Source organism: Gracilinanus agilis, chromosome 1 (assembly GCF_016433145.1).
Source record: "Gracilinanus agilis isolate LMUSP501 chromosome 1, AgileGrace, whole genome shotgun sequence".
NCBI classification, from domain to species: Eukaryota; Metazoa; Chordata; class Mammalia; order Didelphimorphia; family Didelphidae; genus Gracilinanus; species Gracilinanus agilis.
The window spans coordinates 514,143,833-514,167,761 of record NC_058130.1 but is presented as its reverse complement, the minus strand read 5'-3'; the positions used below and the strand labels follow the sequence as shown (position 1 = coordinate 514,167,761).

Sequence of the window (23,929 nt, the reverse complement as noted above, 5' to 3'; positions counted from 1 at the left end):
CCATAAAGAGTTAAATACAACTGAAACAACATCAACAACAGTAGCGCTAGTAAAACATTTTGGTGCAGGGAGTAAAACTTGAGAATTACTAGATCTGAGTGATCTCTTCTCCATGTTGTTCTCCATTCTGCATTTCAATAAAAGAATATGCTGAATTTCTAGAGATTTAGAGGCATCCCTCTCCCCCAAAAAATGCACATGTATAGAAATGGTGTTAAAAAAATATTCTTTTGCATTCATGTCATTGTTTTTCTCATTTAGAGAACTATCTAAACACAAATTTATTTACATTATTGTATTTGTGTAGATAATAACATTTTAAACTTGTCTATGATTTTCTGTATTCTAATAGAAATTCAGTTTTTAGCATTTGTCAACACTTCATTCACAGGCCAGAACCCATACTTAAAATCTCTGGTTCTTTTAGGCAGATCTTATTTTCAAATTCAACTGATCAAAGCATTCAGTTTTTTTTTTTTTTTAACCCTTAACTTCTGTGTATTGACTCATAGGTGGAAGAGTGGTAAGGGTGGGCAATGGGGATCAAGTGACTTGCCCAGGGTCACACAGCTGGGAAGTGTCTGAGGCCGGCCGGATTTGAACCTAGGACCTCCCATCTCTAGGCCTGACTTTCAGTCCACTGAGCTACCTACCCAGCTGCCCCCCAAAGCATTCAGTTTTTTGTTTTTGTTTTTTAGCCCTTACCTTCTGGACTCCAAGGCAGAAGAGTGGTAAGGGTAGGCAATGGGGGTCAAGTGCCCAGCGTCACACAGCTCAGAAGTGGCTGAGGCCAGATTTGAACCTAGGACCTCCCGTAAGCATTCAGTTTTAAAGACCAGATTTAGGAAGACATTTTGTTCTTTTGCATTTTCATTAGTGCCAGCTTTTTTGTCATTCTGCTCCTGGATCACAAATGTAACAGATTAAAGAGCTGGTAAAGATATATCTTTTCTCTGTTGTTTGTATATCTAGAACAGAAATAAGCTGCCTAGAACTAGAACTAGGATCAGTCCTTGTAAGTGCAATTTTTTGTCATTATTTATTTTTATTCAGTAAAGTTAAGTAGTTGGTTAGTTTATGAATTGTGCAATGATTTTATTAATTTCTCAAAAATGTAAATGTCTCAAGACGTTTAATATATTTTGAAACTTTTATTTACAAGTCCCTGCCTCCTTGGCATGTAAAAATGAAATGAGCTCATTTTCTTAATGTTTTGCAAATTTTAAACTAACATATAAACATGAACCATTGAAGTTTTGTTGTTTTTTTCTTTTTTAATGACTTATTTACATGATTACCATGGAAATATGTTCCATTTAACCTTCTAAGTATAAAATTGTGCCCACTAGCTTTTTACAGTGTACTTTGTGGCAAGTAGCTCATGTGCATTTGTGTGGATAAGTTAAAGGCAGCGCAAATATATATTTATATCTATATGGGGGGATATATATATATATATATATTTATAATTTCTGATATCTTTTTAGTCCAACTATTTTTGCCATGCCCTTCTTATAGCATTCTTATAATTTACTCTGAATACCATAAAGGTAGCATGATTCAGAAAAATTTAGCAAGGAAAGTATAATAATTATTTGCCATTTTGGACAGTTTTAATATTGAATATTATAGATTAACATCATTATTCCTTATTCTTCTATTTCTGGGCTTTATCACCAAACTGCCTATCATCAAAATGTTATAAAAAGCTCTTTAATCTAGTCTACCTGGCAATAAATAAAACTCTAAATGTTTCATTTAAGTCTGCATTTTAGTTATAGATAACTGGATAACTTAACTATAGGCAAAGTTTTCTTTTCATGCTACAGGAATTCTTTAAAGAATTTATTCAGAACATTGTAAAAATGAAATGTCATCTCACAGGACTCACAAAATTGACTTATATTCTTTTTTTTTCTTTTTTCAGTGATTGCCATTGATATTGATCCAGCTAAAATTGATCTTGCTCACAACAATGCAGAAGTATATGGAGTAGCAGATAAGATAGAATTCATTTGTGGAGACTTCATGCTGTTGGCCTCAGATTTAAAGGCAGATGTTGTATTCCTCAGCCCTCCTTGGGGAGGGCCTGACTATGCTACTGCAGAAACCTTTGATATTAGAACCATGATGTCTCCAGATGGATATCCTTTTCAATTCCTTTTGATTTAATTTGCAAATGGTGTTAAAATAAATTTTATTGTCAAGTTTTGGGGTATGGGAAGAGAAGACAGATTTTCTGCATGTCTGTTATGTACCTGTTTTGGGGGTTGTTTTGTTTTTGCCTAAAATAAATGGAAAAAATGAAGCAGTTATTGGCTTTGGGGCCTGTTGACACTGCCAAAAGGAACCTCAGTGTTTCTCTTATCTAGCCCCTTTGATTTTTATATGAAAACACTAAAGTCTAGAGAGGTCACACCTAGTGAGTGGCAGAGTTTTGATTCAGAGGAACAGGTCCTCTAGCTCTAAATTTTGTGCCCTTTTCTTTTGCACTATTTTCTGGTGATATCCCTCACATTTGGCAGATTAAAACCATGGAGTTTTATGTGCCCTGTCATTGCAAATTCTAACTTCCGTTGGGACCTGCCAGTAGAATCTAAATAGCCCTGTTTCGGTGTCATGTACCTCACTACTGTGCTTTGTGCTTGTCTGAAGACATAACAGTAGGCTCCCTAGGAGAAGGAAATTGGTTTTAGAGTCAGGGGTCTTCAGTTCACCACTTGTACCCTGAGTAACCAGGAACAAATCACATAAACTTTCTGGGCATCATTTCTCTTCATCTGCAGAATGAGAGAATATGCATAGATTAGATGACCTGGAGAGCTCACCTGGTGTGCCCGTAGTCACACAGGGAGCAGACTTTAGCAGTGAGCATCAGAGATGGCATTGCAACCCAAAGTCTTTTACTCCAGAGCCAATTTTCATTACTTGGTACCTCCCTATATTCTTAAATAATAATGTTAATTGGGAATAAGCTAATACTTTTAGGTTAACAAAAGAATTTTGAATTTTCTGTAATCTCTTAATTGATTATTCTAGTACTATATTAAAAACCAAATACATTCCTACGTAATAGTTTAAATAATTTAGGTTTGTTTACTACTTAAACCCATGCTATATAAATAATTGAGGAAATTATAGGTATTAAATCATATAATGTCCCTTCTTCCCCACCAAAAAATAGAATTACAAGATAAAAGAAACTACTAGTCATATTTGGGTAACCTATGAGGGTTTATAATGTTACAACTGTTATTATTCCATTTCTGGGTGAGGAAATTGAGGCTGAAAAGTTGTGACTTGTTCATTGTCACATAGGTTTGAAATATTAAATGCAAAATGAATTCACATCTCCTAACTCCCAGACCTCAGCATTCTCTTCTCTCATAAGTCACAGTGCCCTTTCAAATGAAATAATTCTTTGAAATCATTAGTAGATAAAATGGGTATTTTGTAAACTGTAAAATTCTATAAAAAAGCTTGATTACCTTTTCACTTGTTTGGGGTTTTTTTTGAACCAGACTTGTGATTTCTTTGGTACAAGCAACTAGCACCTTCTCTTTAACTTGTCTGGGGGACTGCAAGGTTAAGGGATATTCCCAGTCACATGGTAAATGTGTCAGTGGGAAATCTCCAATGCCAGTGTCATCTTCTGTCCACTGAACCATAGCTTCCTCTCATGTCAATCTATGGCTTTTGTTACAAATCTAAAAATAGAGATTTTTGTTTTTAAAATGAGATGATACTGCTTCTATAGTAAAGATTTTGTCTTATTAATGATTATTATTATTAAATTTAAGAATAAAAGCATTGTCTTATATTGGGGACCATCTTTTAACTGACTAAATTAGGTTTCATTTAGTGGCAATTAACTTATGTCTGTTATTTTTCCTTAACTTATTTCAACATTTGAAATTTTCAGGCTATCCCAGATGATCACTAAAAATATTGTATATTTCCTTCCGAGAAATGCTGATATTGATCAAGTAAGTTATGATTGAAGGAATGTTGATAAATATGGCTCTGGTTTAACTATTGGTTTAGTTTAACAGGTACATTGATTATTAATTATTGATACAACAATACACCATTTGATATTCTCCCATCTTTCTCTGCTAAACTTTGTAGATTCATTCTTATAGTTAGTCTCATTGCAGCATATTTAATTAATATTACATGATTAATTTGTTGAATGGTAAGTATGTAACACAGGTTGATGAGATTTAGATCATTAAGTCCAACCCCTTTGATGTGATAAATTTATCTGATGAAATAGAGCTTCAGCTGCCTCTGAATAGTAGGTATTCGATAAATACTGTTGAAAGAGGGGGGAAATTATCATTTTTTGGACGTTGTACCATGTGTACAGCTTCCATGTAATGAAAAACTAATGTATTTGAACTTTAAAAAATTACAGAATCATATCTGTGAAAGCTTTGGTAGTAGAAAGGGGTATAGCAGTGAGATGGCTCTGTTATGGGGAGTTTTAGGGTGTGTGTGCCATTACTAGATGTGTTTACCTCCTTTAAAGCTTGAGCAAAAAGACTTTTAGCTTAACCCTTGAGTTTATGTATGTACCAGCATAATGTAATTGTTAACCAATTCAGAAGCATAAAAGGGAAATTTACTAGCATTCAAATTAACTCTCATATTCTACTTGGACTGTTTTCAGAAAAAGCTAGAAAGAAAACTCAGATTTTCACACCCTGCTTTCTTTCCTCAACTAAAATCATTATAGAGTCTCAGAAAAAAAGGTATTCTGTTACATTATTAGGTTTAGTTGGAAATAACATCTGGATATTTGATGCTGTTGACCATCTTTGCTAGATACTTCTCTCTTATCTTTTTTGACACTACCAGTCCTGGTTCTCCTCTCTAATTATTCCTGTTTCCTTTTGTGATTCCAGATCCAAATCATGTACCTTCATTACTGATGTACTCCAAGTCTCTGTCATAAGTTCCCTGCTTTTTTCTTTGTATATTCATTGACTTTGGTAGCTCCCCTACATAGGATTATCTATAATTTCTATGTTAAATAATTCATTGGTTACTTATTAATCATTTCAAATGTGACATCCAAGAAATAATTTCAAACTCAACATTACTAAAAATTTTTTTTATTTTTCCCCCACACCCTCCCCACTTACAGACCTTTTTTATGTCTAAAGCACTACCATTCTTACAGTCTCACCAGTTTGCAAATTTGGCATTATCCTTAACTATGCACTCTTGTTTTTTCACATATAAAATCAGTTGCAAAATCTTGCCATTTCTACCTCTAGAACATCTCTCAGATGCAACCTCTTCTGTCTTCTTGCACAGTTACCGCTTTAGTTCAGGCCCTTTTCACTTCATACCTAGATCATGGCATTGGCCTCCTAAATGGTCTCTCTCCTTCAAGTCTCTTCCTCAGTCCAATCTGTCCTCCACATTGCTGCTGAAATGATTTTCCTTAAGTACAGATCTGACCATATCACTCCCCTGCTTCCTATTGCCCCTCGAATCAAATATAGACTTTATCTGTTTAACTTTTTTTTTTTTTAAACCCTTAACTTCTGTTCATTGGCTCCTAGGTGGAAGAGTTGTAAGGGTGGGCAATGGGGGTCAAGTGACTTGCCCAGGGTCACACAGCTGGGAAGTGTCTGAGGCCGGATTTGAACCTAGGACCTCTCGTCTCCAGGCCTGACCCTCAATGCCCCTTCTGTTTAACTTTTAAAGTCATTTCAATCTTGCCCCAACTATCTTTCCAACCTCATGGTACATTGCTCTCCATCCATCCAGTTCTTTGTTCTTCATACATTCCTTTCCATGTCCCATCTCTGTACCTTTGCACTGGCAGTCCCCCAGGCCTCAGGTGTGTATCCTTTTTACCATTACCTCCTAGAATCCCTTTCTTCAAGACTTAATTCAGGCAGTACCTGCTATAGAAAATTTTTCCTGAATTAGGAAATGGTGCCTACTGGTGCTTCCACAATCAGCTTTTAGGTAAATATTGTATATTTATGTGCTGCTTATATATTTTTGTGTGTGACGTTTGCTATTTTCATTTAATGGTATGAGCTCTTTAGAGATTTTGTCATTTATTATATTTGTATATACTGTGCCTTTCCTAGTGTCTGGCATCTATTAGCTGCTTAATCAACAATTATTGATTGGCTGCTCGGAGATGGTGGAATAATGGAAGGGATCCTAAACTTGGAATCAAAAGAGACAAGGATTCAAATACTTCTTCTGACACTTAAAAGCAGTATGACTATAGACAAGTTATTTCAATCTCACTGAGCTCAGTTCCTCATACCAAAAAAAAATATGAATAATAATAACTGTCTTTACCTACCTCAAGGTTTTAAAGATTAAATGAGAGGTTTATAGATAAAGCTTTTCTAAACTTTAGAGTGCCTCATAAATGTCAGTATCATTAACATTACTTGGAATCCCATATAAAGATAATGACCTTCCCTGAAAAAAAATAATCTTCCTCAGACAGAATGTCAGCTAGAAGGGACCTCAAAGACTTTCTAGGCCTATAGTCAAGGACCTTCAAGGGTTTCATATATTTTTTTCATGGGGTTCTGAAATTGAATGGTGAAAACACAACTTTCAATATAATTTGTTTCCTTTGTAATTCTATGTATTTTATGCATTATTCTAAGAAGAGGTCCAGAAGTTCACTAGAATGCCAAAGAGTTCTATGACACAAAAAAGTTAAGAACCCATGATCTAGTCAGACTTTTAACTGGTCAGGAATCTTTTCTATAATGTTTCCAAAAAGTAGCCTTTAAACTGTTTTCATCTGGCATTAAAGGAGTTAAGAGAGCTCAAGTAAGGTCAGAGTCAGCCTAAATTTAAGAATATTTTCAGTTCAGCTCAGTGCTCTATTTCAAGGGGAAAAGTAATAATAAAATTTAATCTAAATAGCAGTAAAATTAATATTAGCTAACAGTATTTTGTACAAGAACAAAATATTGCACTTTTGCACAGTGTGCCAGTAATTTTGTTGGTCTTGAATTATTTAACATTTCATTAGGTCATCTTTTAAGATAAGATATCCTATTCATTCAGTGATTTACACAGTCCATGTAATTCACTACTATATATATTAAATAATCTGAGAAGAGATTATGTTAACTTTGCTAAAAATGTCTGCTATGCTGTGACAAATGAATAGGCTAATTCGAATACCAGGTTAACTCTAGGAAATGTTCTATTCATTGTATTTGACCATTAAACTAGTGCTAAGCATTGACAATTTATTTTTACATAAATGATTATAACCTTTATTTGGGAGAAAGGGTTAGTATAAATAAATAGTAATTTGCCCTTTACTAGTTCTACTGGAAGTAAAACTGTTTTTAACTTGCCAAAGGTCTTAGGACTTGTACTTTATAATTTCCTCCTCTAGAGGGAGTAGCAATACTAATAAATCATTGAAGAGGATGAGTGAAAGCAAACATTTTTTCAGGTACTTTGGTTAACATTTGATTCAAATAAAAATTTCAGTGGGAGTTCTTCACTTTTACTCTGGGTTGTTTTGTTTCTTTTTTTTATTTCCCCACTAAAATGTCATTGGTTGCATGGGTGACATACAAACTGCTTCTTCACAAAGCAATACTAATTACATTGATTCTCATTCCCATTGATAGTTAATCAATCATAACCACCAGAACTTACAACAGAAAACTATAGCCTATAAAAAAGTAAGAATTAAGAGTCAACATACTCTGGCTTTTCCTCATTTGGGAACAGCCACCACTACCCTGCCCTGTAGGTGTTCCTCAGAGACAAGGGAAGCAGGAATTTTAGAAGTTCTATAGGTTCAGGACTGGAAGACAAAAAAGGTATCTGAAAAGTAGGAACAGTTTTAAAGAGCTGGCTCAAGGACAGTCTCCACATAGAATTAAATTGTCTAAAGTCCTCATAATTAGAGAGGGATTAATTTCATTTGATGAGCATCCTCTTTAAAATACAACTGTCCTTAGAAAAACTAAGTAACTATCAAGCAGTCATCGATTACAGTTATATTAATTAGATTGTTTTTAGGCGGAGTTTTGGTTGAAGGGAGGGGATAAAAGGTGGATAATTTGGAACCATGGAAAACTTTAGATAGAATTGTTAGCATTGGCATGTAGATGAGGAGAAGATAAAATGCTAAAAATAAACTATCTATTTGAGTGTATTTTACATAGGACAGGGAGAGGAAATACTCATTCTTGTACTTCATGTGCCCCATGCTCCTCAAACCCAGAGTAGTGGCAGAATCATTAGAGTGAGTCTGGACTACTGCTTTTTCTATTAATTACTTATTAGACTATTTTTCTGGGCTTTGGTTTCCTTTTAGCTCTAAACCAATTCTGTTTCAACTACTCTAGAAGTTGATGCCTAGCCATTTCTTCTGTAAGGAATATTCTGAGCTGATTTTAAGATAAGTACCTACTCTGTATAAGTAACTATTCTTATTTTAGGATAGTTTAGATATAAACCTGCCTCATATCTGAGAGCTGGAATAAATGATTTCTATTGTTTCTTTCTGAACAAGAAATCTATGGGGAAAAGGGTCCCAGGATTTCTTGTGTCAGTGTTTTTGGGCATTCTCTATTAATGGTGTAGTGATAGTACCAATAAACAAGTATGTACCATAGGGCAGTTATGTCAAACACAAATAGAAATAGGGTCAGTAATCCATTCATAAGAACCCTTGCAAGTTGCATAAAAGTTTTAAAATAGGATATTATCTATATTTTATTTTTATTTATTTTGCTAAATATTTTTCAGTTACATTTTAATTTGGTTAAGGCTGTACTCATGAGTGTTGTGGGCCACCATATGTTTGACATGTTTGCCCTTGGGTACTTTATAGCCTTTATTTTTTAACTGCAAAAAAGAAAAAAGATACATATTAAACTATATATGTATATAATATTTGCCTTTTCTCTAAGGCATTTACCATATATACATAATATTTGCCTTTTCTCTAAGGCGTTTACCATAATTCTATTCCTATAGTAGGTACATGCTCTTAGTTGACTACATTACCATTTAGGATTACTCTGCCCTAACTCCTAATTTCTTATCAATCAGCGTCTTTCCAGTAGAGAAATTTATCAGGGAAACAATTGATTTTTTTTTTGGTTAATTATATTTTATTTTTTGTTGTTTCATCTCAAGATATACACTGAATAAAAAACTAAGAAAGAGAAAAGTGATAGTATTTGCCCAATAGTACTGATAAAGCATTAGAGCCCAGACATCATCTTGACTCCTGGTCTTGTGCTCTGTATAACAGATGAGGGGGCCACCTTTAGCCCTGACAGCTTTGTGTGGCACCAAAGAGTGTTGTTATTGGGCATTGTGCTACTTACCATTGTGTAAATGGAATTAGCTCAAGCCCATTCATAGTTAAAACTCTAGCCACCAGAGATAATGTCATCCCCACCTCCCTTATTGGGGAGGGGAAATGAGTTACCCACACGTGACAATAAGTAACAAATCAAGAACAAGGGACTGCCCTTTGGGCAGTCCAAAACCAGTATTGAGGCTGCCATTTGTCCACTTGAATTAGAGGTGGACCCCCAGGAAGTGACAAAAGACACTATCTCTTCAAGTATGATGGTAACTTCCTGTTGAGGCAGTTCTCACTTTGAACTTGGTGCTGAAGGATCTCAGCTGAGACCTCAGGCAGCTTCTCCTCTGAATTGTCATGTGGGTAAGTTAGGCTGACTTCCTTGGGCCTACCTTGGCGTTTTCCAGACTCTCTACCTCAAGTAGGCTTCTTGCCTCTCTGATTGCTAAGGCCTTGTAGCTTGTAGCCTGGTTTAATTAGTCTCTTAACCCTCTCTCCGTCCAGGCCTCTGCCGGCCTGGGCCAGCCTCTCCCTCTGTCTATTTCCTTACCTTTTACCTTCCTAATTGTAAATAAACTACCATAAAACCCATCCTGACTTGGGTCTGTTTTAATTATGGAATCAATCTGAATTATTGATTCCTGGTGACCACACCTTAAAATATATATATCTATATAATATCTAATTTCTAAATATTATACCATATTTACTTCTCCCTAGACACATTTTGTTTTCTTCCTTTCCTTTCCCTTTTTTCCTCTCTCTCTTTAAACTTTCCCATTTTTATATGCACACGTTATTTAGATCTAAGAATGGTAGCTAAAACTAAAGAAGTCACTGACCCTTACAAATCAGAAAAATATATCAAACATGTAACACCATCACACACTTCTAATGTGAATGGTAGGACTAATATCTAACCAAAAACATTTCTTATAGATCACAGTTGCTAAATAGAAAAAAATTTATTCTTTTAATGTTGGTATTGCAAAGTTTTCATTATATTTAGATCAAATTAATTGCCTTCAGTTAGGTATATATTTAAATGTGTGCACTCAGACTGTGAGACAAATTCTCATTTTACAATAATAGTTGGGTGGGATTTCTACATTGTAGTACTGAGAAAATCTCTTTTGGAATGCATATCCTATTCCTATCAAAATGTTTAATACCATGTGGCTTTACTTAAACCCTTGCTTGCATTCCAGTCTTTATATTAGACTGTTAAAAACCATAAAAAATCTGAGATTTTAAAACTAAATCTGTGATGGATTTAGGAAAAATACAAAGCTTTGTTCAAGTAACCAAAATAAATGTGGAAGGAAACCTTTGAACTGAGTACTTTGCACATATATACTTGTATGTATATGGTCTTTAATCTTTGAGATCCAAATTCTAGGTATCTGCTTTTGAAAACTCAGGGCGATTTTTTTTTTCAAGTCCAGAAACATTACTGGCTGGGATTCTCAATATATTGTACTGCCTTGGAAACTGAAGTTGATAATTACTTTTTGTAGTTTCAGGTGTACATTTTGCCATACCATAATGAAAATTAGAATAAATATAAAATGAAGTTTCTTGAAGTCACCAGAATCAGATAATTTACTTGTGATGGCCAAATATCTGTTATTCATATCATAATTATAACACTTCTTTTTACATCCTGAGATCTGAATCTCTTTCAGAATAGAGCTGAGCTGTTAATGATTTTTTACCAGAGATCAGGCATGCTAAAATATTTCAGAAAAGACTTTTTACTCTAGAAAAAGAACATTCTCTAAATGAGCCTGGTACCAGCATTCAGCTAGGGCAGTGGTTCCCAAACTTTTTTTTGGCCTACCACCCCCTTTCCAGAAAAAAAATATTACTTGGCCTCCTGGAAATTATTTTTTTTTTAATTTTAGTAGCAATTAATAGGAAAGATAAATGCACCTGTGGCCATCACCGCCCCCCTGGATTGCTGCAGCACCTACCAGGGGGTGGTAGCACCCACTTTGGGAATCACTGAGATAGGGGTATTAGTAGCAAAATGATCTGTTCCTTCTCAGAAGAAATGCTGAAACATGAACTCTGCTATAGGAAAAGTACCTTAAGTATACTGAATGTGTGAGGGGTAGGGTGGGGGAAAGAGGGGCAGGACTGTTTTGGGATAATTTATTGAGCAGGCTATCTCCCTGGTTTCATAAATAGCAAACTAACATGTAAAACTTTTCTTAACAAAACATCTCTAGGAGGAAAAATTGTCTCCATGAATTTTCAGGTACTATAGAACATATTAATTTCTGTTCATCCCCTAAAAGATGAATTCAGTAGTAGCTTTTTACTTTATGATGAAGGATGTTGGCAATGGTATTTCCTAATGAATCTATAGGAGTAATTTTAGGAAATAGGGTAGGTAGAAGTTTTTCTTTGCCAAAACATTATTCAAAACAATTGTTTTGCCATCATATTTTAAAGGCATGGATTGCAGTGTAAAACATTAAGTTCTCTATCTCCCATGTCTCTGATATCATTTTAAGCAAACAGGAGGTTAAAGTTTTAATAAGAAATATATCTTAATAGTTCTCAAAGGCTTAAGTAATTTATTCTATGTGATCAACCATTCCTAGTAAACATAATATCTAAATTGATACAAAATTAGGACATTTTAAATCATGACAACATAACTTGATATTATAGTATCTGTTGTCTCATTAATCTCTTGTATATGCCTTTATTTTAATTTAAATTTTTTTTCAATCACCAAAAATACAATCTTCCAGCTCCCCCATCAAGAAAGAAAGGAAAAACAGTCCCAGTTATAAACACAGAAGGTTAGCAAAACACTTTTGCACTGACTACCCTCACATGTGGACATAACCCCTCCCAAATGGATAAGTAGGGGTGCATAACTACTTTTAATTCCCACAAAATGGCTTTGCATTGTGGAGATAACCTTGCAGAAAAAAACACTATCAGTCAAATTTTGAGATTGTTATATTCTCTGGACACATTATAAACAAATTTATATAGGAAAACTTAACCTAGACACAATGGAAAAGGCTCTTGGGATAGATGAATTTGGGATCAGAGTACTTTCAGGTAAAACTGAGAGTTCAGTGCTCCTAAGTGACCAACTTGGTCATATTTCAACCATCTGACCAAAAGAGCCTCAGACAGGAGACTTGAGGTTTCTGGTCCTTGTTCTGAAATTAACTGAACCATTTTCTCCTTTGAAAAATAAAGGAGTCTAAAAAGTGGTTTCTATATCCCTTCTAGCCCTGTTGGTCTTGGATAGTTGAGATTTGGATTTCATTTTATGAAACTCACTCGGGTCAGCTTCATTTCTAATAAGAGTAGAATGGGTAACTCACTAGGCTTCTCTGGGACTCAGTTTCTGTAAAATAAAGGTGCTGGGCTAAGTATAGTCAGCCCTCATTGTTCTTAGATTTCTTATTTAGATTTAGACTTAGATTTCTTAGTCAACCCCAGAAATCAGTGTTCACACCACTTTAGTGGTCATATGAAGACCGACAAAAACTTTTGAGTCTCCCATCACGCAGCTGTGGTTGAATAAAGTGATGGCTTGCCTTCATGATTCTCATATACTTTTCACAATCTCTTTAGTGACATATTTTTCACTTTTTTGTGCTTTTTGTTAATGATTTTGCTTTTGTAGATGGCCTCCAAACAGTGCTGAATTGCTATCCTGAGCACAAGGCTGTGATGTGTCTTACAGGGAAAATATTTTTATTTGATACCATTACTCAGAACATGAATTTTAGTGCTATGGCCAGAAGTTCAATGTTAATGAGTCAGTAATATGGTACATCCAGAAAAAGGAAGAGGAAGTTTACCAACCTGTATATGAAGCTACTCCGGAAACTGCTAATATAAATGTTGTGACCAGAGGTTCACAGGAACCTAACTCTGTATTTTCCCCTAGAAGCAATGGTTTGTAGTTTGTAGTCATTTTATAGAAAATAACTAGCATGAATTATTTAAAATTTACTGTAATTCTTAAGGCCCCTTCCAAGTCTAACATTCTTTCAAAATTCTTTGAAGCTCTAGTAAGAATTGGCTTTAAGCCTTCTTTTAGCTTCTTCCCCCAAATTCTCTCTCTGCTCTCTGGTAATGACCAGTCAAAACCCCTCAGTAATTGAGATTCTTAGATGCTTAATGAGAAGAAAAAACTAATTAGTTCAGGTGGGAAACTATTTTAGGAATTAGTTAAAATAGGAAGCCACCAAATATTACATTTGCTTTCCTAAAGTTACCCTCACCAGCCAATGTCCTAGGATCACTGTCTTCCACCCACTGTGGAGAAGCAGCCCAAAAGAGGGAGTAAATACACAAAATCTTTAGTGAGAATTCTTTAATTGAAAACAATTTGTTTTACAAAGCCATTATTCTTATTTAGGTAATACTAGAATATATAGCCTACTTCAAACATTTATATTTAGGCCTTTTTTTCCTGCTACATAAAATTTGAAGTTCTGGCCATTGTTTGGTTTTTTTTTTCTTATTTCAGACTACAGTAGCTATAAAATAGATGTATTAATCTTCTGTTGTAAATTATTGCCTTACTAAAAAAAGCCTAGTGCACTTTGCATTCCCTCTCATGATGTGACCAAAATATCATTTATTTGGATGCCAACTCCTTATAAACTGTATTGCTATACACAGTCCTAGGACCAGTTTTGGGGATTATGAGAAATGAAGAATGAGCAAAGAGTTTCTTTTCTCTTATCAGCATTTTGTAGATCTTTAGCCATAAGAGAGATCAACTCTTAAAAATTGATTAGACAATAGAAACTTTAAAAAGCAATATTGGACATGAGATCTAATATCATGTGTTTTAATTTTCTCTGAAAAAATTGTTTCATTGGCTAATTTTTTAAAGATATTTTATTAATGCTCTTATTTTACATCACTGTAAACAAAATTGCTATTGTATATTGCTTCACTGTGCTCTTGCCTTCCATCATCTTTGCCAAGAAGCATCATAAAGAGTTACGAAGCCTTTCCATTATTGTGGGTGTCACGTACACTCTTCTCCTGTTTCTGCTTGAATTAATTGGGGCATCAATAAAAATCTTCCCAATTTTCTCTAAATTCTTCCTATTTTGTCATTTCTTATGACATAATGATACACATTCATGTGCCAATTTGTTCAGCCATTCACCAATGAGAGAGAACCCTTACCTAAATTAAGATGATTAAGAAATCATCTGAAAGTTGTGACACACCAATGCCACCACCAGCAATCAATCTGTGTAATAATCTCCTGTTTTTCCCTTACTGTTCAAAAAGAGTGGTCCCCACCCTTTTCAGGATTCAGTCACTGCCTTAAAATCCTATGCTGAGCTCCCAATTCCTACTTTCCTCTTTGCCTCCTAAGCAAAAAAAAAAAAAAAAAAAAAAATGTTAAAGAAAGAAACTTGTAGAACTAGAATATGTACATTAGATGATTATATAACTTAACAATGGAGTTAAGCAGATTTTATTACAAGTGTGGCATTAGGGTTTTTCACTGCCTTAAAAATACAAAAGAAGCCCATCCATTTGTTGCCACAGCTATTTGCCTGCCTAAAAAGTGGAGTTGGTGGGTGCAATTTGGTGATGCTAAAAAGAATGGAGGCCAGAATATAGAGTCCCCTATTCCATTTTTGCCCTGTGGGAAAGACTTCAGAATTTTTAAGTCATAAAAACAGGAAGCTTGTGTTCCTAAAAGGAGGAAGACGGCTTTTATTGTCAAAGATGATAGTTGATGTCATGTATATAATGCTTTATATACATATTTTACATAAGTTGATCCTCACAACAATCCTTTGCAGTAGATATTAATGTGCTTATTTTATAGGTCATGAAACTAGAATCAGAGAATGAATTTTCTTGCCCAAGATTACAGAGCTAACAAAGAAACAAAACTAGTACTAAAACTTGGATATTATTATTCCAAATTCAGTGATATTTCCATGTGGATAAAGTAAGAGAACGTTGCTTAATTGATCTGAGGACCATGAACTTAAAGAATTTTTAAAAATATGTCTTGATAACTATTTCAATAAAATTGGTTTCCTTTGCAGTCCTACATATGTTATATATTTAAAATATTACAATGAAGGTCTATAGACATTATACCATATTTCTGTAGGGGTCCATTCACACACAAAAAAGTTAAGAATTCCTTCTTAAAAGTAATAGAATGTATTATAAAGCTCATGGGTAATTTAGAGCCTATCTGTGCTGACCACCTTGTTTTACATGTGAGGAAATGAGGCTCAGAAAGTAAGCAACTATAATAAATCTTGGCATCAGAGTTGAAGCTGAGCTTCCTGACATCTAGCTTTTAAATGGATTTTCTCTAAAATAAAATGTCAGAAAAATATGAGAGGCACACTAAAGTCTTCTGTGCTGCATATAATCCCAATATGAATAGCCAGGGGCTTCCTTATAGTCTAACTTACTTTGTTATATAAGTTCTAGAAATTTTTTTCCTGGTATCCAGTTCTGGGAATTGATAGGAAAGAAAAGCTTGTTCTTTGACCAATGAAATCATTCCGTGTTAGTGTCCTTCACCAAGAAAATAAAGAGAAAAGTAAATTTGACTTTTCTTTGAAACTGCGAAGATGTCCATGTTTGCCAGTAATACTGTCTTTTCTAGAAAGGAGAGAACAAGTTCAAATTATACAACCTTTCAAAGATTGATAATTTGTGTCTGACTCTTTGTGACCCCACTCAGAGTTTTCTTGGCAAAGATACCAGAGTAGTTTGCTGTTTCCTTCTCCAGCTCATTTTACAAAAAGGAAACTTTCAGAAATACTCTCATTTTATTCATCTGAAAAGGAATTTTTTTTTTTTTAGACCCTTAACTTCGGTGTATTGTCTCATAGGTGGAAGAGTGGTAAGGGTGGGCAATGGGGGTCAAGTGACTTGCCCAGGGTCACACAGCTGGGAAGTGGCTGAGGCCGGGTTTGAACCTAGGACCTCCTGTATCTAGGCCTGACTCTCACTCCACTGAGCTACCCAGCTGCCCCCTGAAAAGGAATTTTTAAACAAAGAAATTAAGACATCTGTGATGGTTGAGTGAGTATCAGAAAGTTATTTGGAAAACTTAGGGAAGAGATTAAGATTTACATATTTCATTACACGGATCTCATTTCTCAACAGATAGGCCTTTTTATCTTTGAAAGAGGATTCATTTGGGTGTCGTTTGTTTTTTTTTCTCTTATGGAGAGAAAGAAGAGTAATTTTGATATATTTTTGTGAGTTTCTTTTCACAAAAGGAAAGAAACATCATTTCCTGTTACAGATCCCAAAGAACTATTCATCAGAAATTCCTGTCCCCAGCTTTTTTTCCTATTATGTTTCCTTTCAAACAAGTAACATTGGAAAGGAAGGATTGTTCTTCTTCCGTTTTCTAAAGTACATTTCTAAACACAACCATTGTTTCAGATGTCTTTTTCCTAATTTTATTGCAACAATGATGAAATCTGTAGACAGTACAAAAGTCATTTCATTCTAACCTAATTTTCTTCTAACTAGACTTCTGCAAATTTTATTTTAATCATTCTACAATCAATTTTTTTCCTCTACTCCATTTTTCCATCTCTAGGAGAAAATGCTTTTACACCATAGTAGTTTAAAGTTCAAGTGGGAAGGACTATTGCTTCCCTTCTTAAAATTATTATTTCTGTTCACAAACAAAAACTATCGCTCGTCACTTTTTTACTTACAGATTAATTTTTGTTTCTACATGCTTCATGTAACTCTTGCATTCATTCTCTTGTGTCCTATCCCTAGATTTACATCAGAAAGCTGAAGGTGAATGTTTTATTTTGTTCCAGTTTTCCAAAAAAATGAATATTCCCACATTAGCCCACCCTTGAAAAAATATGTAAAAAATATTTTCTGCCCTTCCATATTTTTCTTGAAACTCAGGTCAGTGAGCTTCCAATCTTTTCTTTTAGAATGCAAACCAAATTGATGTGGAAGTGATTTCTTAGCTAAAACTAATTTACTCCATACCACTCAGTTTTGTTAGTTTATATTCAATGTGATTGCACACCAGCTTACTAAAATGTATTTTAAAATATTTTAAATGTACATAGGAAAGGGAAAAGGAGGAAGTAACTAAACAATACATAGTCAGTTAAGCCTGCAGAGGAAAGATAAGGATAGCTTAAAACATGGTAAAGAGTAAAAGTTTGCTTTAAAACAGAATCCTTTATTGAGTTGGACTAGATCATCTCAGAAGTCCCATAGATTTAGAATTAAGAATCCTTGGAAGTCATCAAGCCCAACACTAAGTATGTTGCATGTAGGTCACAAGTGGCAGAGACTTCAGCCCCAAACTTCTTGAATAATGCTTGAAATTGAATGGCTGTGACCATAAGATTGGGGGGAAGGGAGAAGACAATTCCACAAAACTAACCAACACATCTAGTATGTCCAAGAGTATGTGTGAAATGTTTCACAAATGTAACCTTTCTTTTTTGTTCTTATGATACATAGTTTACAGTTAGCCTTTTTCCTGTGAAGATATTGATTCATAGACATTAAATATTTATTAAAACATTTTAATTTGGAATATTTCTTATTTGGAGACAAAATAATTACTAAAATGCATTTAAGTAATAACCATGAGCACCGGCTTTCAGTATCACGTTTTCTGTCCTTTTGTCAGTTAAAACTTATTCTCTGTATAAGTCCAAGTGTGGTATTTAGATATTTGAAAATAACACTATTTAAGTGTTTCTTAGAATCTAAAATATCTCTGAGTTGATAGTTAATCTTCGCTGGATATATAGGTAGAAATCTGTAGATACATAAAGATAAGGTATGGGTGTGTATTTTTAAGTCTGATGCTTCATTGTGGTGTGGAGATGATTTGAGGGTTCTCAAGAGCTATAACAGTGAAGTATAAGCTCTATAAGGTTCTAGCTAGACTAAAAATTAGACTTTTATGTAAAGATTCATCAACAGGCTTCATAACTTTCATCCAAGGGCCATTCTAGCTAAGTTTGGGGAAGCTTATTACCAAAGAGTTGACCACTAGGTGAGATCTATCATTTGTCACTATTTTCACAGCTACAGAAACCTACAGAGCCACATCTTGGACCCTTTTTTCTTCTTCCTCAATGATACTTCACTAAGTGATTTCATCAATTGCTGTCATTAACTCTCTGCTGATTTTTCTGAATTCTCTTTATCTAATCCTAACCTCTCAACTGACTTTCAGGTTATCTTAAAATTCAGCATGTCCCAAAGTGAACTCATTATCTTTGCCCAAAGATTCTCCACCTTGCAAGCACCCTACTACCACCAAGGGCCCTCTCATTCCCCAAACTTACAAACCAGAGTGTCTTCCTCATCTCCTATGCCCCATATTCAGCTGTTGCTAAGGCCTATTGGTTTCCCCTTTGCAACATCTCTTAGAAGTGCAATCCTTATTACCTCATATTTGGATTATTGCCATTGCCTCCTGGTGCATCTTTCTGCCTCAAGTCATTCCAGTCCATTCTCCATTGAGATTATCCATTCTCCTCTCCTATATGTGGCCTCTCCCTTCTTCTTTCTATCCTTTCTTCCTTCTAGTGGCTCCCTATCACCTCTGGGATCAAATACAAAAATCATTTGTTTGGCATTCAGAGCCCTTCAAAACCTATACCTCCCCCACATACCCCATCTTTCCAGTCTTCTATCTTACACACTTAGCTACATATTCTTCAGTTCAGTGCCATTGGCTTTCATATTGTTCCTCCCTTCAGACACCCATCTCCTGACTTTATGGGATTTGGTGGATACATAGTTATTGCAAGTTGTCTTCCCCATTGTGAGCTCTGCAAGAGTAAGAACTATTTTTTGCCTTTCTTGGTATCCCCAAAGTTTAACACAGGGTCTGGGATGTAGTAGGCACTCATAAGTGATTTTTGGTTCTTTGATTATCCCCTATATCTTACACGCACTCTCCTCACTTCTGTTCCATAGAATCCCTCACTTCCAAGGCAAAGTGTTCATGCACCACTTTCTGATAGTGCTTTTCCTCCTGGAAGGTAGAGAAAGTTTTCCTTTTTTGTTGTTGTTTTTATATCCTCTGTGCTTGGGGTAGTGCTTAGGATATAGCAGGGACTTAATAAATGCTTATTAGAGAGGAAATTCATACCAAAATCAGGAATCACTGAAATATTTAAGCATCTACTTTGATCCAGAGAAGAGTTTGGAATTTGGATTATTGAAATAAATCTTAAGAAATTATTACGAGCAGTTTCATTTGGTAGTCTTTGGAAAGAATATTTGTAACAATTGATGCAAAACAACTTCCTATAGCTAAGCGTGTGGAAAAAATCAGCCTGACCTAGAAGTCCTAAATTTTTTAAAATGTAACATTTCTTATCACTTGCAAATTGAGCCTCCTGAACTATTTTAACTTCTGGCTTCTTCTTAAATGTCAGGTTCCTTATTGGAAAAAATAGTATGTTTTTGTCTTGGGGTCTGTTTTTTCTTCACATATAACTGTTGTTGTTGTTGTACACTTCATCTTTACCTCTGCCTCTGTTAAACTTGTTTTCCATTATTGCCTTTCTTGTTTGGTAGCTCTTGTCTAATTGCAGCCTTTGAAAAGCAAAAATGTTAAGTAGGTTATATGTTATATCTTCCTTCCCTGTTTCTTTAACTGTCCTTTTTTTCTCCTAAAGTAGAGAAAGTTGAATAGGTTTAAATACATACTCATTAGTAATGTATGATGAGCTTTTTACCCTCTATCAGTTGCTGCATTGAGTATTTGACACTTGTGGCCCACTGAAATTGTTTAGTTTGATCTATTTTTAGCTCATGTAACATCATCTTTGTGTTGGTGAGTGCTTAGTTAATCATTTCTGCAAGGTGTAGAAATAAAGAAAAAATTATGGAGTCATACCAGCGAGCTAAACTAAAGTAGGCCATAATTTCCTTGTAAATACTATGAACCACAATTTTTCCAGTTGGTTCATTTGTTTCTGTGTGGTGATGCTGTGACATCACAATTGCAGAAAATGTGTATATGCTCTCAGTCATGCTCATAGATCATCTCTGAGCAAAATCTTGAAATAAGTTTGGCTTTAATGTGTTTCCTTTTGCCCTCGCCAGAAGTTGCCCATTGCCCTCTTATAATCTCAGGGCTGCTCACTGTGCTATCCCATGACATTCTTTCTTCTATTCCTGAGATGATGATCTGCTCATTTAACTTTTTCTTTTCAATCAAATATCTTCTAAATACACCAACTCAGGCCAGTGAGAGAAGTATTTAGAGGCAGATAAACCTTGCAACAACACTGTCCACTTATAATATGGAACTAACTCCCAGATATTGCTATTTTGGCATATTAAAATAAATGCAGTCATCATGTCTATACACAAAGAGCCAAAGCCATAAATTATTAATCCTGTTTTAAGTCTGACACCTTTAACAGTTATTCCACTGCCGTACTCTCATTCAATTATTTTCTTTTTTTAAATAACAACAATAATAGCTGATATATAGAGTCCTCTAGGGATTTTGAAATGTTTTACATAAAATTCCAACCTGACATTTAAGGATGCATTCACAAAGTTTTCTTCCCTTTTGTATCACTTGGGATCTAAGTTACAATTCAGTTAGATAAATAGTTGTTAAACCCTTTGTTCAAGGGGAAAAGCAATATGGAATGGCAAATATAGAATTTCCTGGGGAGTTAGGACAACCTAGATTTAACTCCTATCCCTGAAGTTTGCCTGTATGACTCAGAGCAAGTTATTTAACCTTTTCTGCCTCAGACAGTTCTGCCCTTATGCCCCGGGATATGGAGTCTTCTAGAGCTCTCTCTATCATGAAATCTGCAGTTCAAACCAAATAAGTGTTAGAGGCACTGTGGATAAAGAGTCATAAATAGGGCTAGCCCTCAAGGATTTTACCATCTCGTTGGTAGATGGGAAAATATGTAATACATGGTAACAAAAACTAATATTTGCATGTACATTAAAGTTTAGAAAGCATGTTACATACATGGCTTCATTTGATCCTCCTAGCAGCCTTATAAGAAATCGGTATTTTCCCCATTTTTTAGATAATGAAAAAGACTCAGAGATGCTATGACTTGCACACAGTGAAGCCGGTAAATAAAGGGTTGTGTGATATTGAAAATTTGGGGGTCCTTGAACTAATTTTGAGGTCCCTGATCAAAACTTCCTATGGACATTTAGGGCTCTTTCGAACTACATTTCCCATGATTCCTCTTGTGTAATCACATAGACAGGAAGTGTAATAAGAGAGAGAAGAATAAAAAGGGAGTAGTATCTTACAGCTTGGAGGGGTTAGGAGAGAATCCTGCCGCATATCAGTAGAAGTTGGTCAACATTTCTCAGGCTCTCAAATGTCCACTTTAATAGAGCAGCTACCAAGAAGATCCTCCCAATGGAAATGGTCAGGCACCTGTTTCTATTATAATGATTTCACTGAGAGACCTATTTCCCACACATAAATACAGGATAATTTGAGAATGGTGGTCAAAAACCATGGTGGTGAACATATGGCACATGTTTCAAGGGGCACTCAGAGCCCTCTCTGAGCACACATACCATGACCCCAGCACAGAGTTCATTACTAGAAAACCAGAGGAACACGGCCTGGGCTGCTCCCCTCCCCTTCTCCACATGTACCTGAGGACATTTCTCACATCACCCACTCCTCTAAAAGGTTCACCATTACTGGTCTAATGGATCAAGAGTTGCCCTTGAAACGAGATTGATTCATGTCTTTTCTCCAAAACAGACTTGTGTGGCCTTCAATAAGTCACTTAAATGCTCAGTTCTCTCAAGCAATTATTTGATGTTTCCACAGAACGGACTGAAGAGGCTCATGACACATAGAGCTTGTTTAATTCTTTTATTTGTATCCTGCATTGCCTAGTGCATAGTAAACACTTAATAAATGTTTGTTGATTGATTAGTGTGTGGTAGGCACTTAAAGGATTTCTTGGTTGATTGACTTGCATTGGTACAAAGCATCTTCACCTGGTTATTCCCTATTCTGCTGAAATAATAGGTTGAATCCCTATCCTTTCTTATTTGAGAAGAGAACATTAACAGTGGTAAAATAGCAAAGTCTAACCCTCATTTTACAGATGAAAAAACTGAAACACAAAAGTTGTGTGAACTGCTGTGGGTTGCATAAGTATTCACAGTGAAATTTGAACCCAGGACTTTCTAGTCCAGTGCCATGTTTTAGTGATTTTCTTGCAGAAATCATAGTAACCATTTCTAAATACCAGGTTCTTCAACAGAATGACTCACCAGAACTTTACCTATTACCTTATAGCATGCAGAACAATATTTTGTCTCACAATCTTTCTATTGGTAGTCATTAATTATTGAGAAGCAGCAATGAGTATTGGACATCCCCCTTTTTAAAGGGCATAAATAAAGGCCTGTTGCTATTTCATAAATAGTATGGACAAAAGATTTGTTCTGAAACTCCAATTATCCATGTGTTTCTTCTGTTTCCTTTTTTAGGTGGCATCTCTAGCTGGCCCTGGAGGACAAGTTGAAATAGAACAAAATTTTCTTAATAATAAATTGAAGACCATCACAGCTTACTTTGGTGACCTGATCCGAAGAACAGCGTCTGAAAAAGCAGTTAAAGATGACTTAAAAGAAGGAAACATAGAGTAGTAATTAGATTATCATTCAAGTCAGAAAACTTGTATTTTATTCCTTTATCCATCATGAACTTTATTTGGCAACCAAGAGTCTCTTTCTAGCATATAAAATAGAGCTTGACTCTTAGGGCTGTTGTCGGTATTAATTCTGAGATTAAATAACCTCGTAAATACTGAGAATTCATTGGAATCTTGAACTTCTTAATGTAAAAGAAGGTCGATTTGCCTGTGTGCCTCACATATGTATACTTATGGTGTATGTTTAAGATTTTTTTGTCTGCTTTTGTTTAGCAGCCTTTTGTTTTTTAAATCAGTATTTTAAATGTAGTGTTGTTACTACAGGGGTTTGTGTTTTGTTTTTTTTTTTAAGTTTTGGGGGGGTTTTATAAATTACATTGAATAGAAAAACTGGTTTTATTATTCATTTAAATTGTGTTGAGCTGCCATTTCCTAAGCAAAGAAAAATTATCTTTAAATCAATTGGATAAAATATAAAATTTTGATAGGACAAAGGAGAGCATTTTAAATGATGGAAGTAATATTACTGTATCCTAATAGTTCAATGGCAACTTTTCATCTTACAATTATAAAATAAATTATACCAACCACAGAGCACTTGTTCTTCCCTATTAGTTTCCCATGATAAAACAAATTCAAGAAGAAATTTTGATCTTCAAAGAAAGTTAATAAGCAGCAAATAATTGTTTGTAAAATATCACAGCAAAGAATAAATAAAAGCAATTATTATGGAATAAAATGGTGGTGAGTTAGGAAAAATTTATAAACAGCTTATTGCTGGGGCTACCAATAAAGGGCAAAGGATTCTTGTAATCAGGTAGCCCATTCTAATGGAGAATATGTAACTAATTGACCATACAAGATATACACAAAGAACAAGGGAAAGGGCATCTAAAGAAAGTGGGAAATCAATTTA

The 23,929-nt window shown here is 34.9% G+C and overlaps 1 protein-coding gene across 2 annotated transcripts in view; it reads left to right on the top strand.

The window, feature by feature from the left end:
• TGS1 (trimethylguanosine synthase 1) overlaps positions 1–23,696 on the top strand; it is a 64,774-nt gene extending 41,078 nt beyond the window's left edge. Inside the window, exons 11-13 of one of the 2 annotated variants that reach the window (XM_044666262.1) lie at positions 1,928–2,144; positions 3,908–3,986; positions 22,850–23,696. In XM_044666262.1, the coding sequence (XP_044522197.1) occupies positions 1,928–2,144; positions 3,908–3,986; positions 22,850–23,008 (455 nt within the window). In that variant the 3' untranslated portion in view covers positions 23,009–23,696. The remainder of the gene's footprint in view (positions 1–1,927; positions 2,145–3,907; positions 3,987–22,849) is intronic. The other variant, XM_044666256.1, reaches the window with a different exon arrangement.
• The last annotated feature ends 233 nt before the right edge of the window (positions 23,697–23,929 follow it).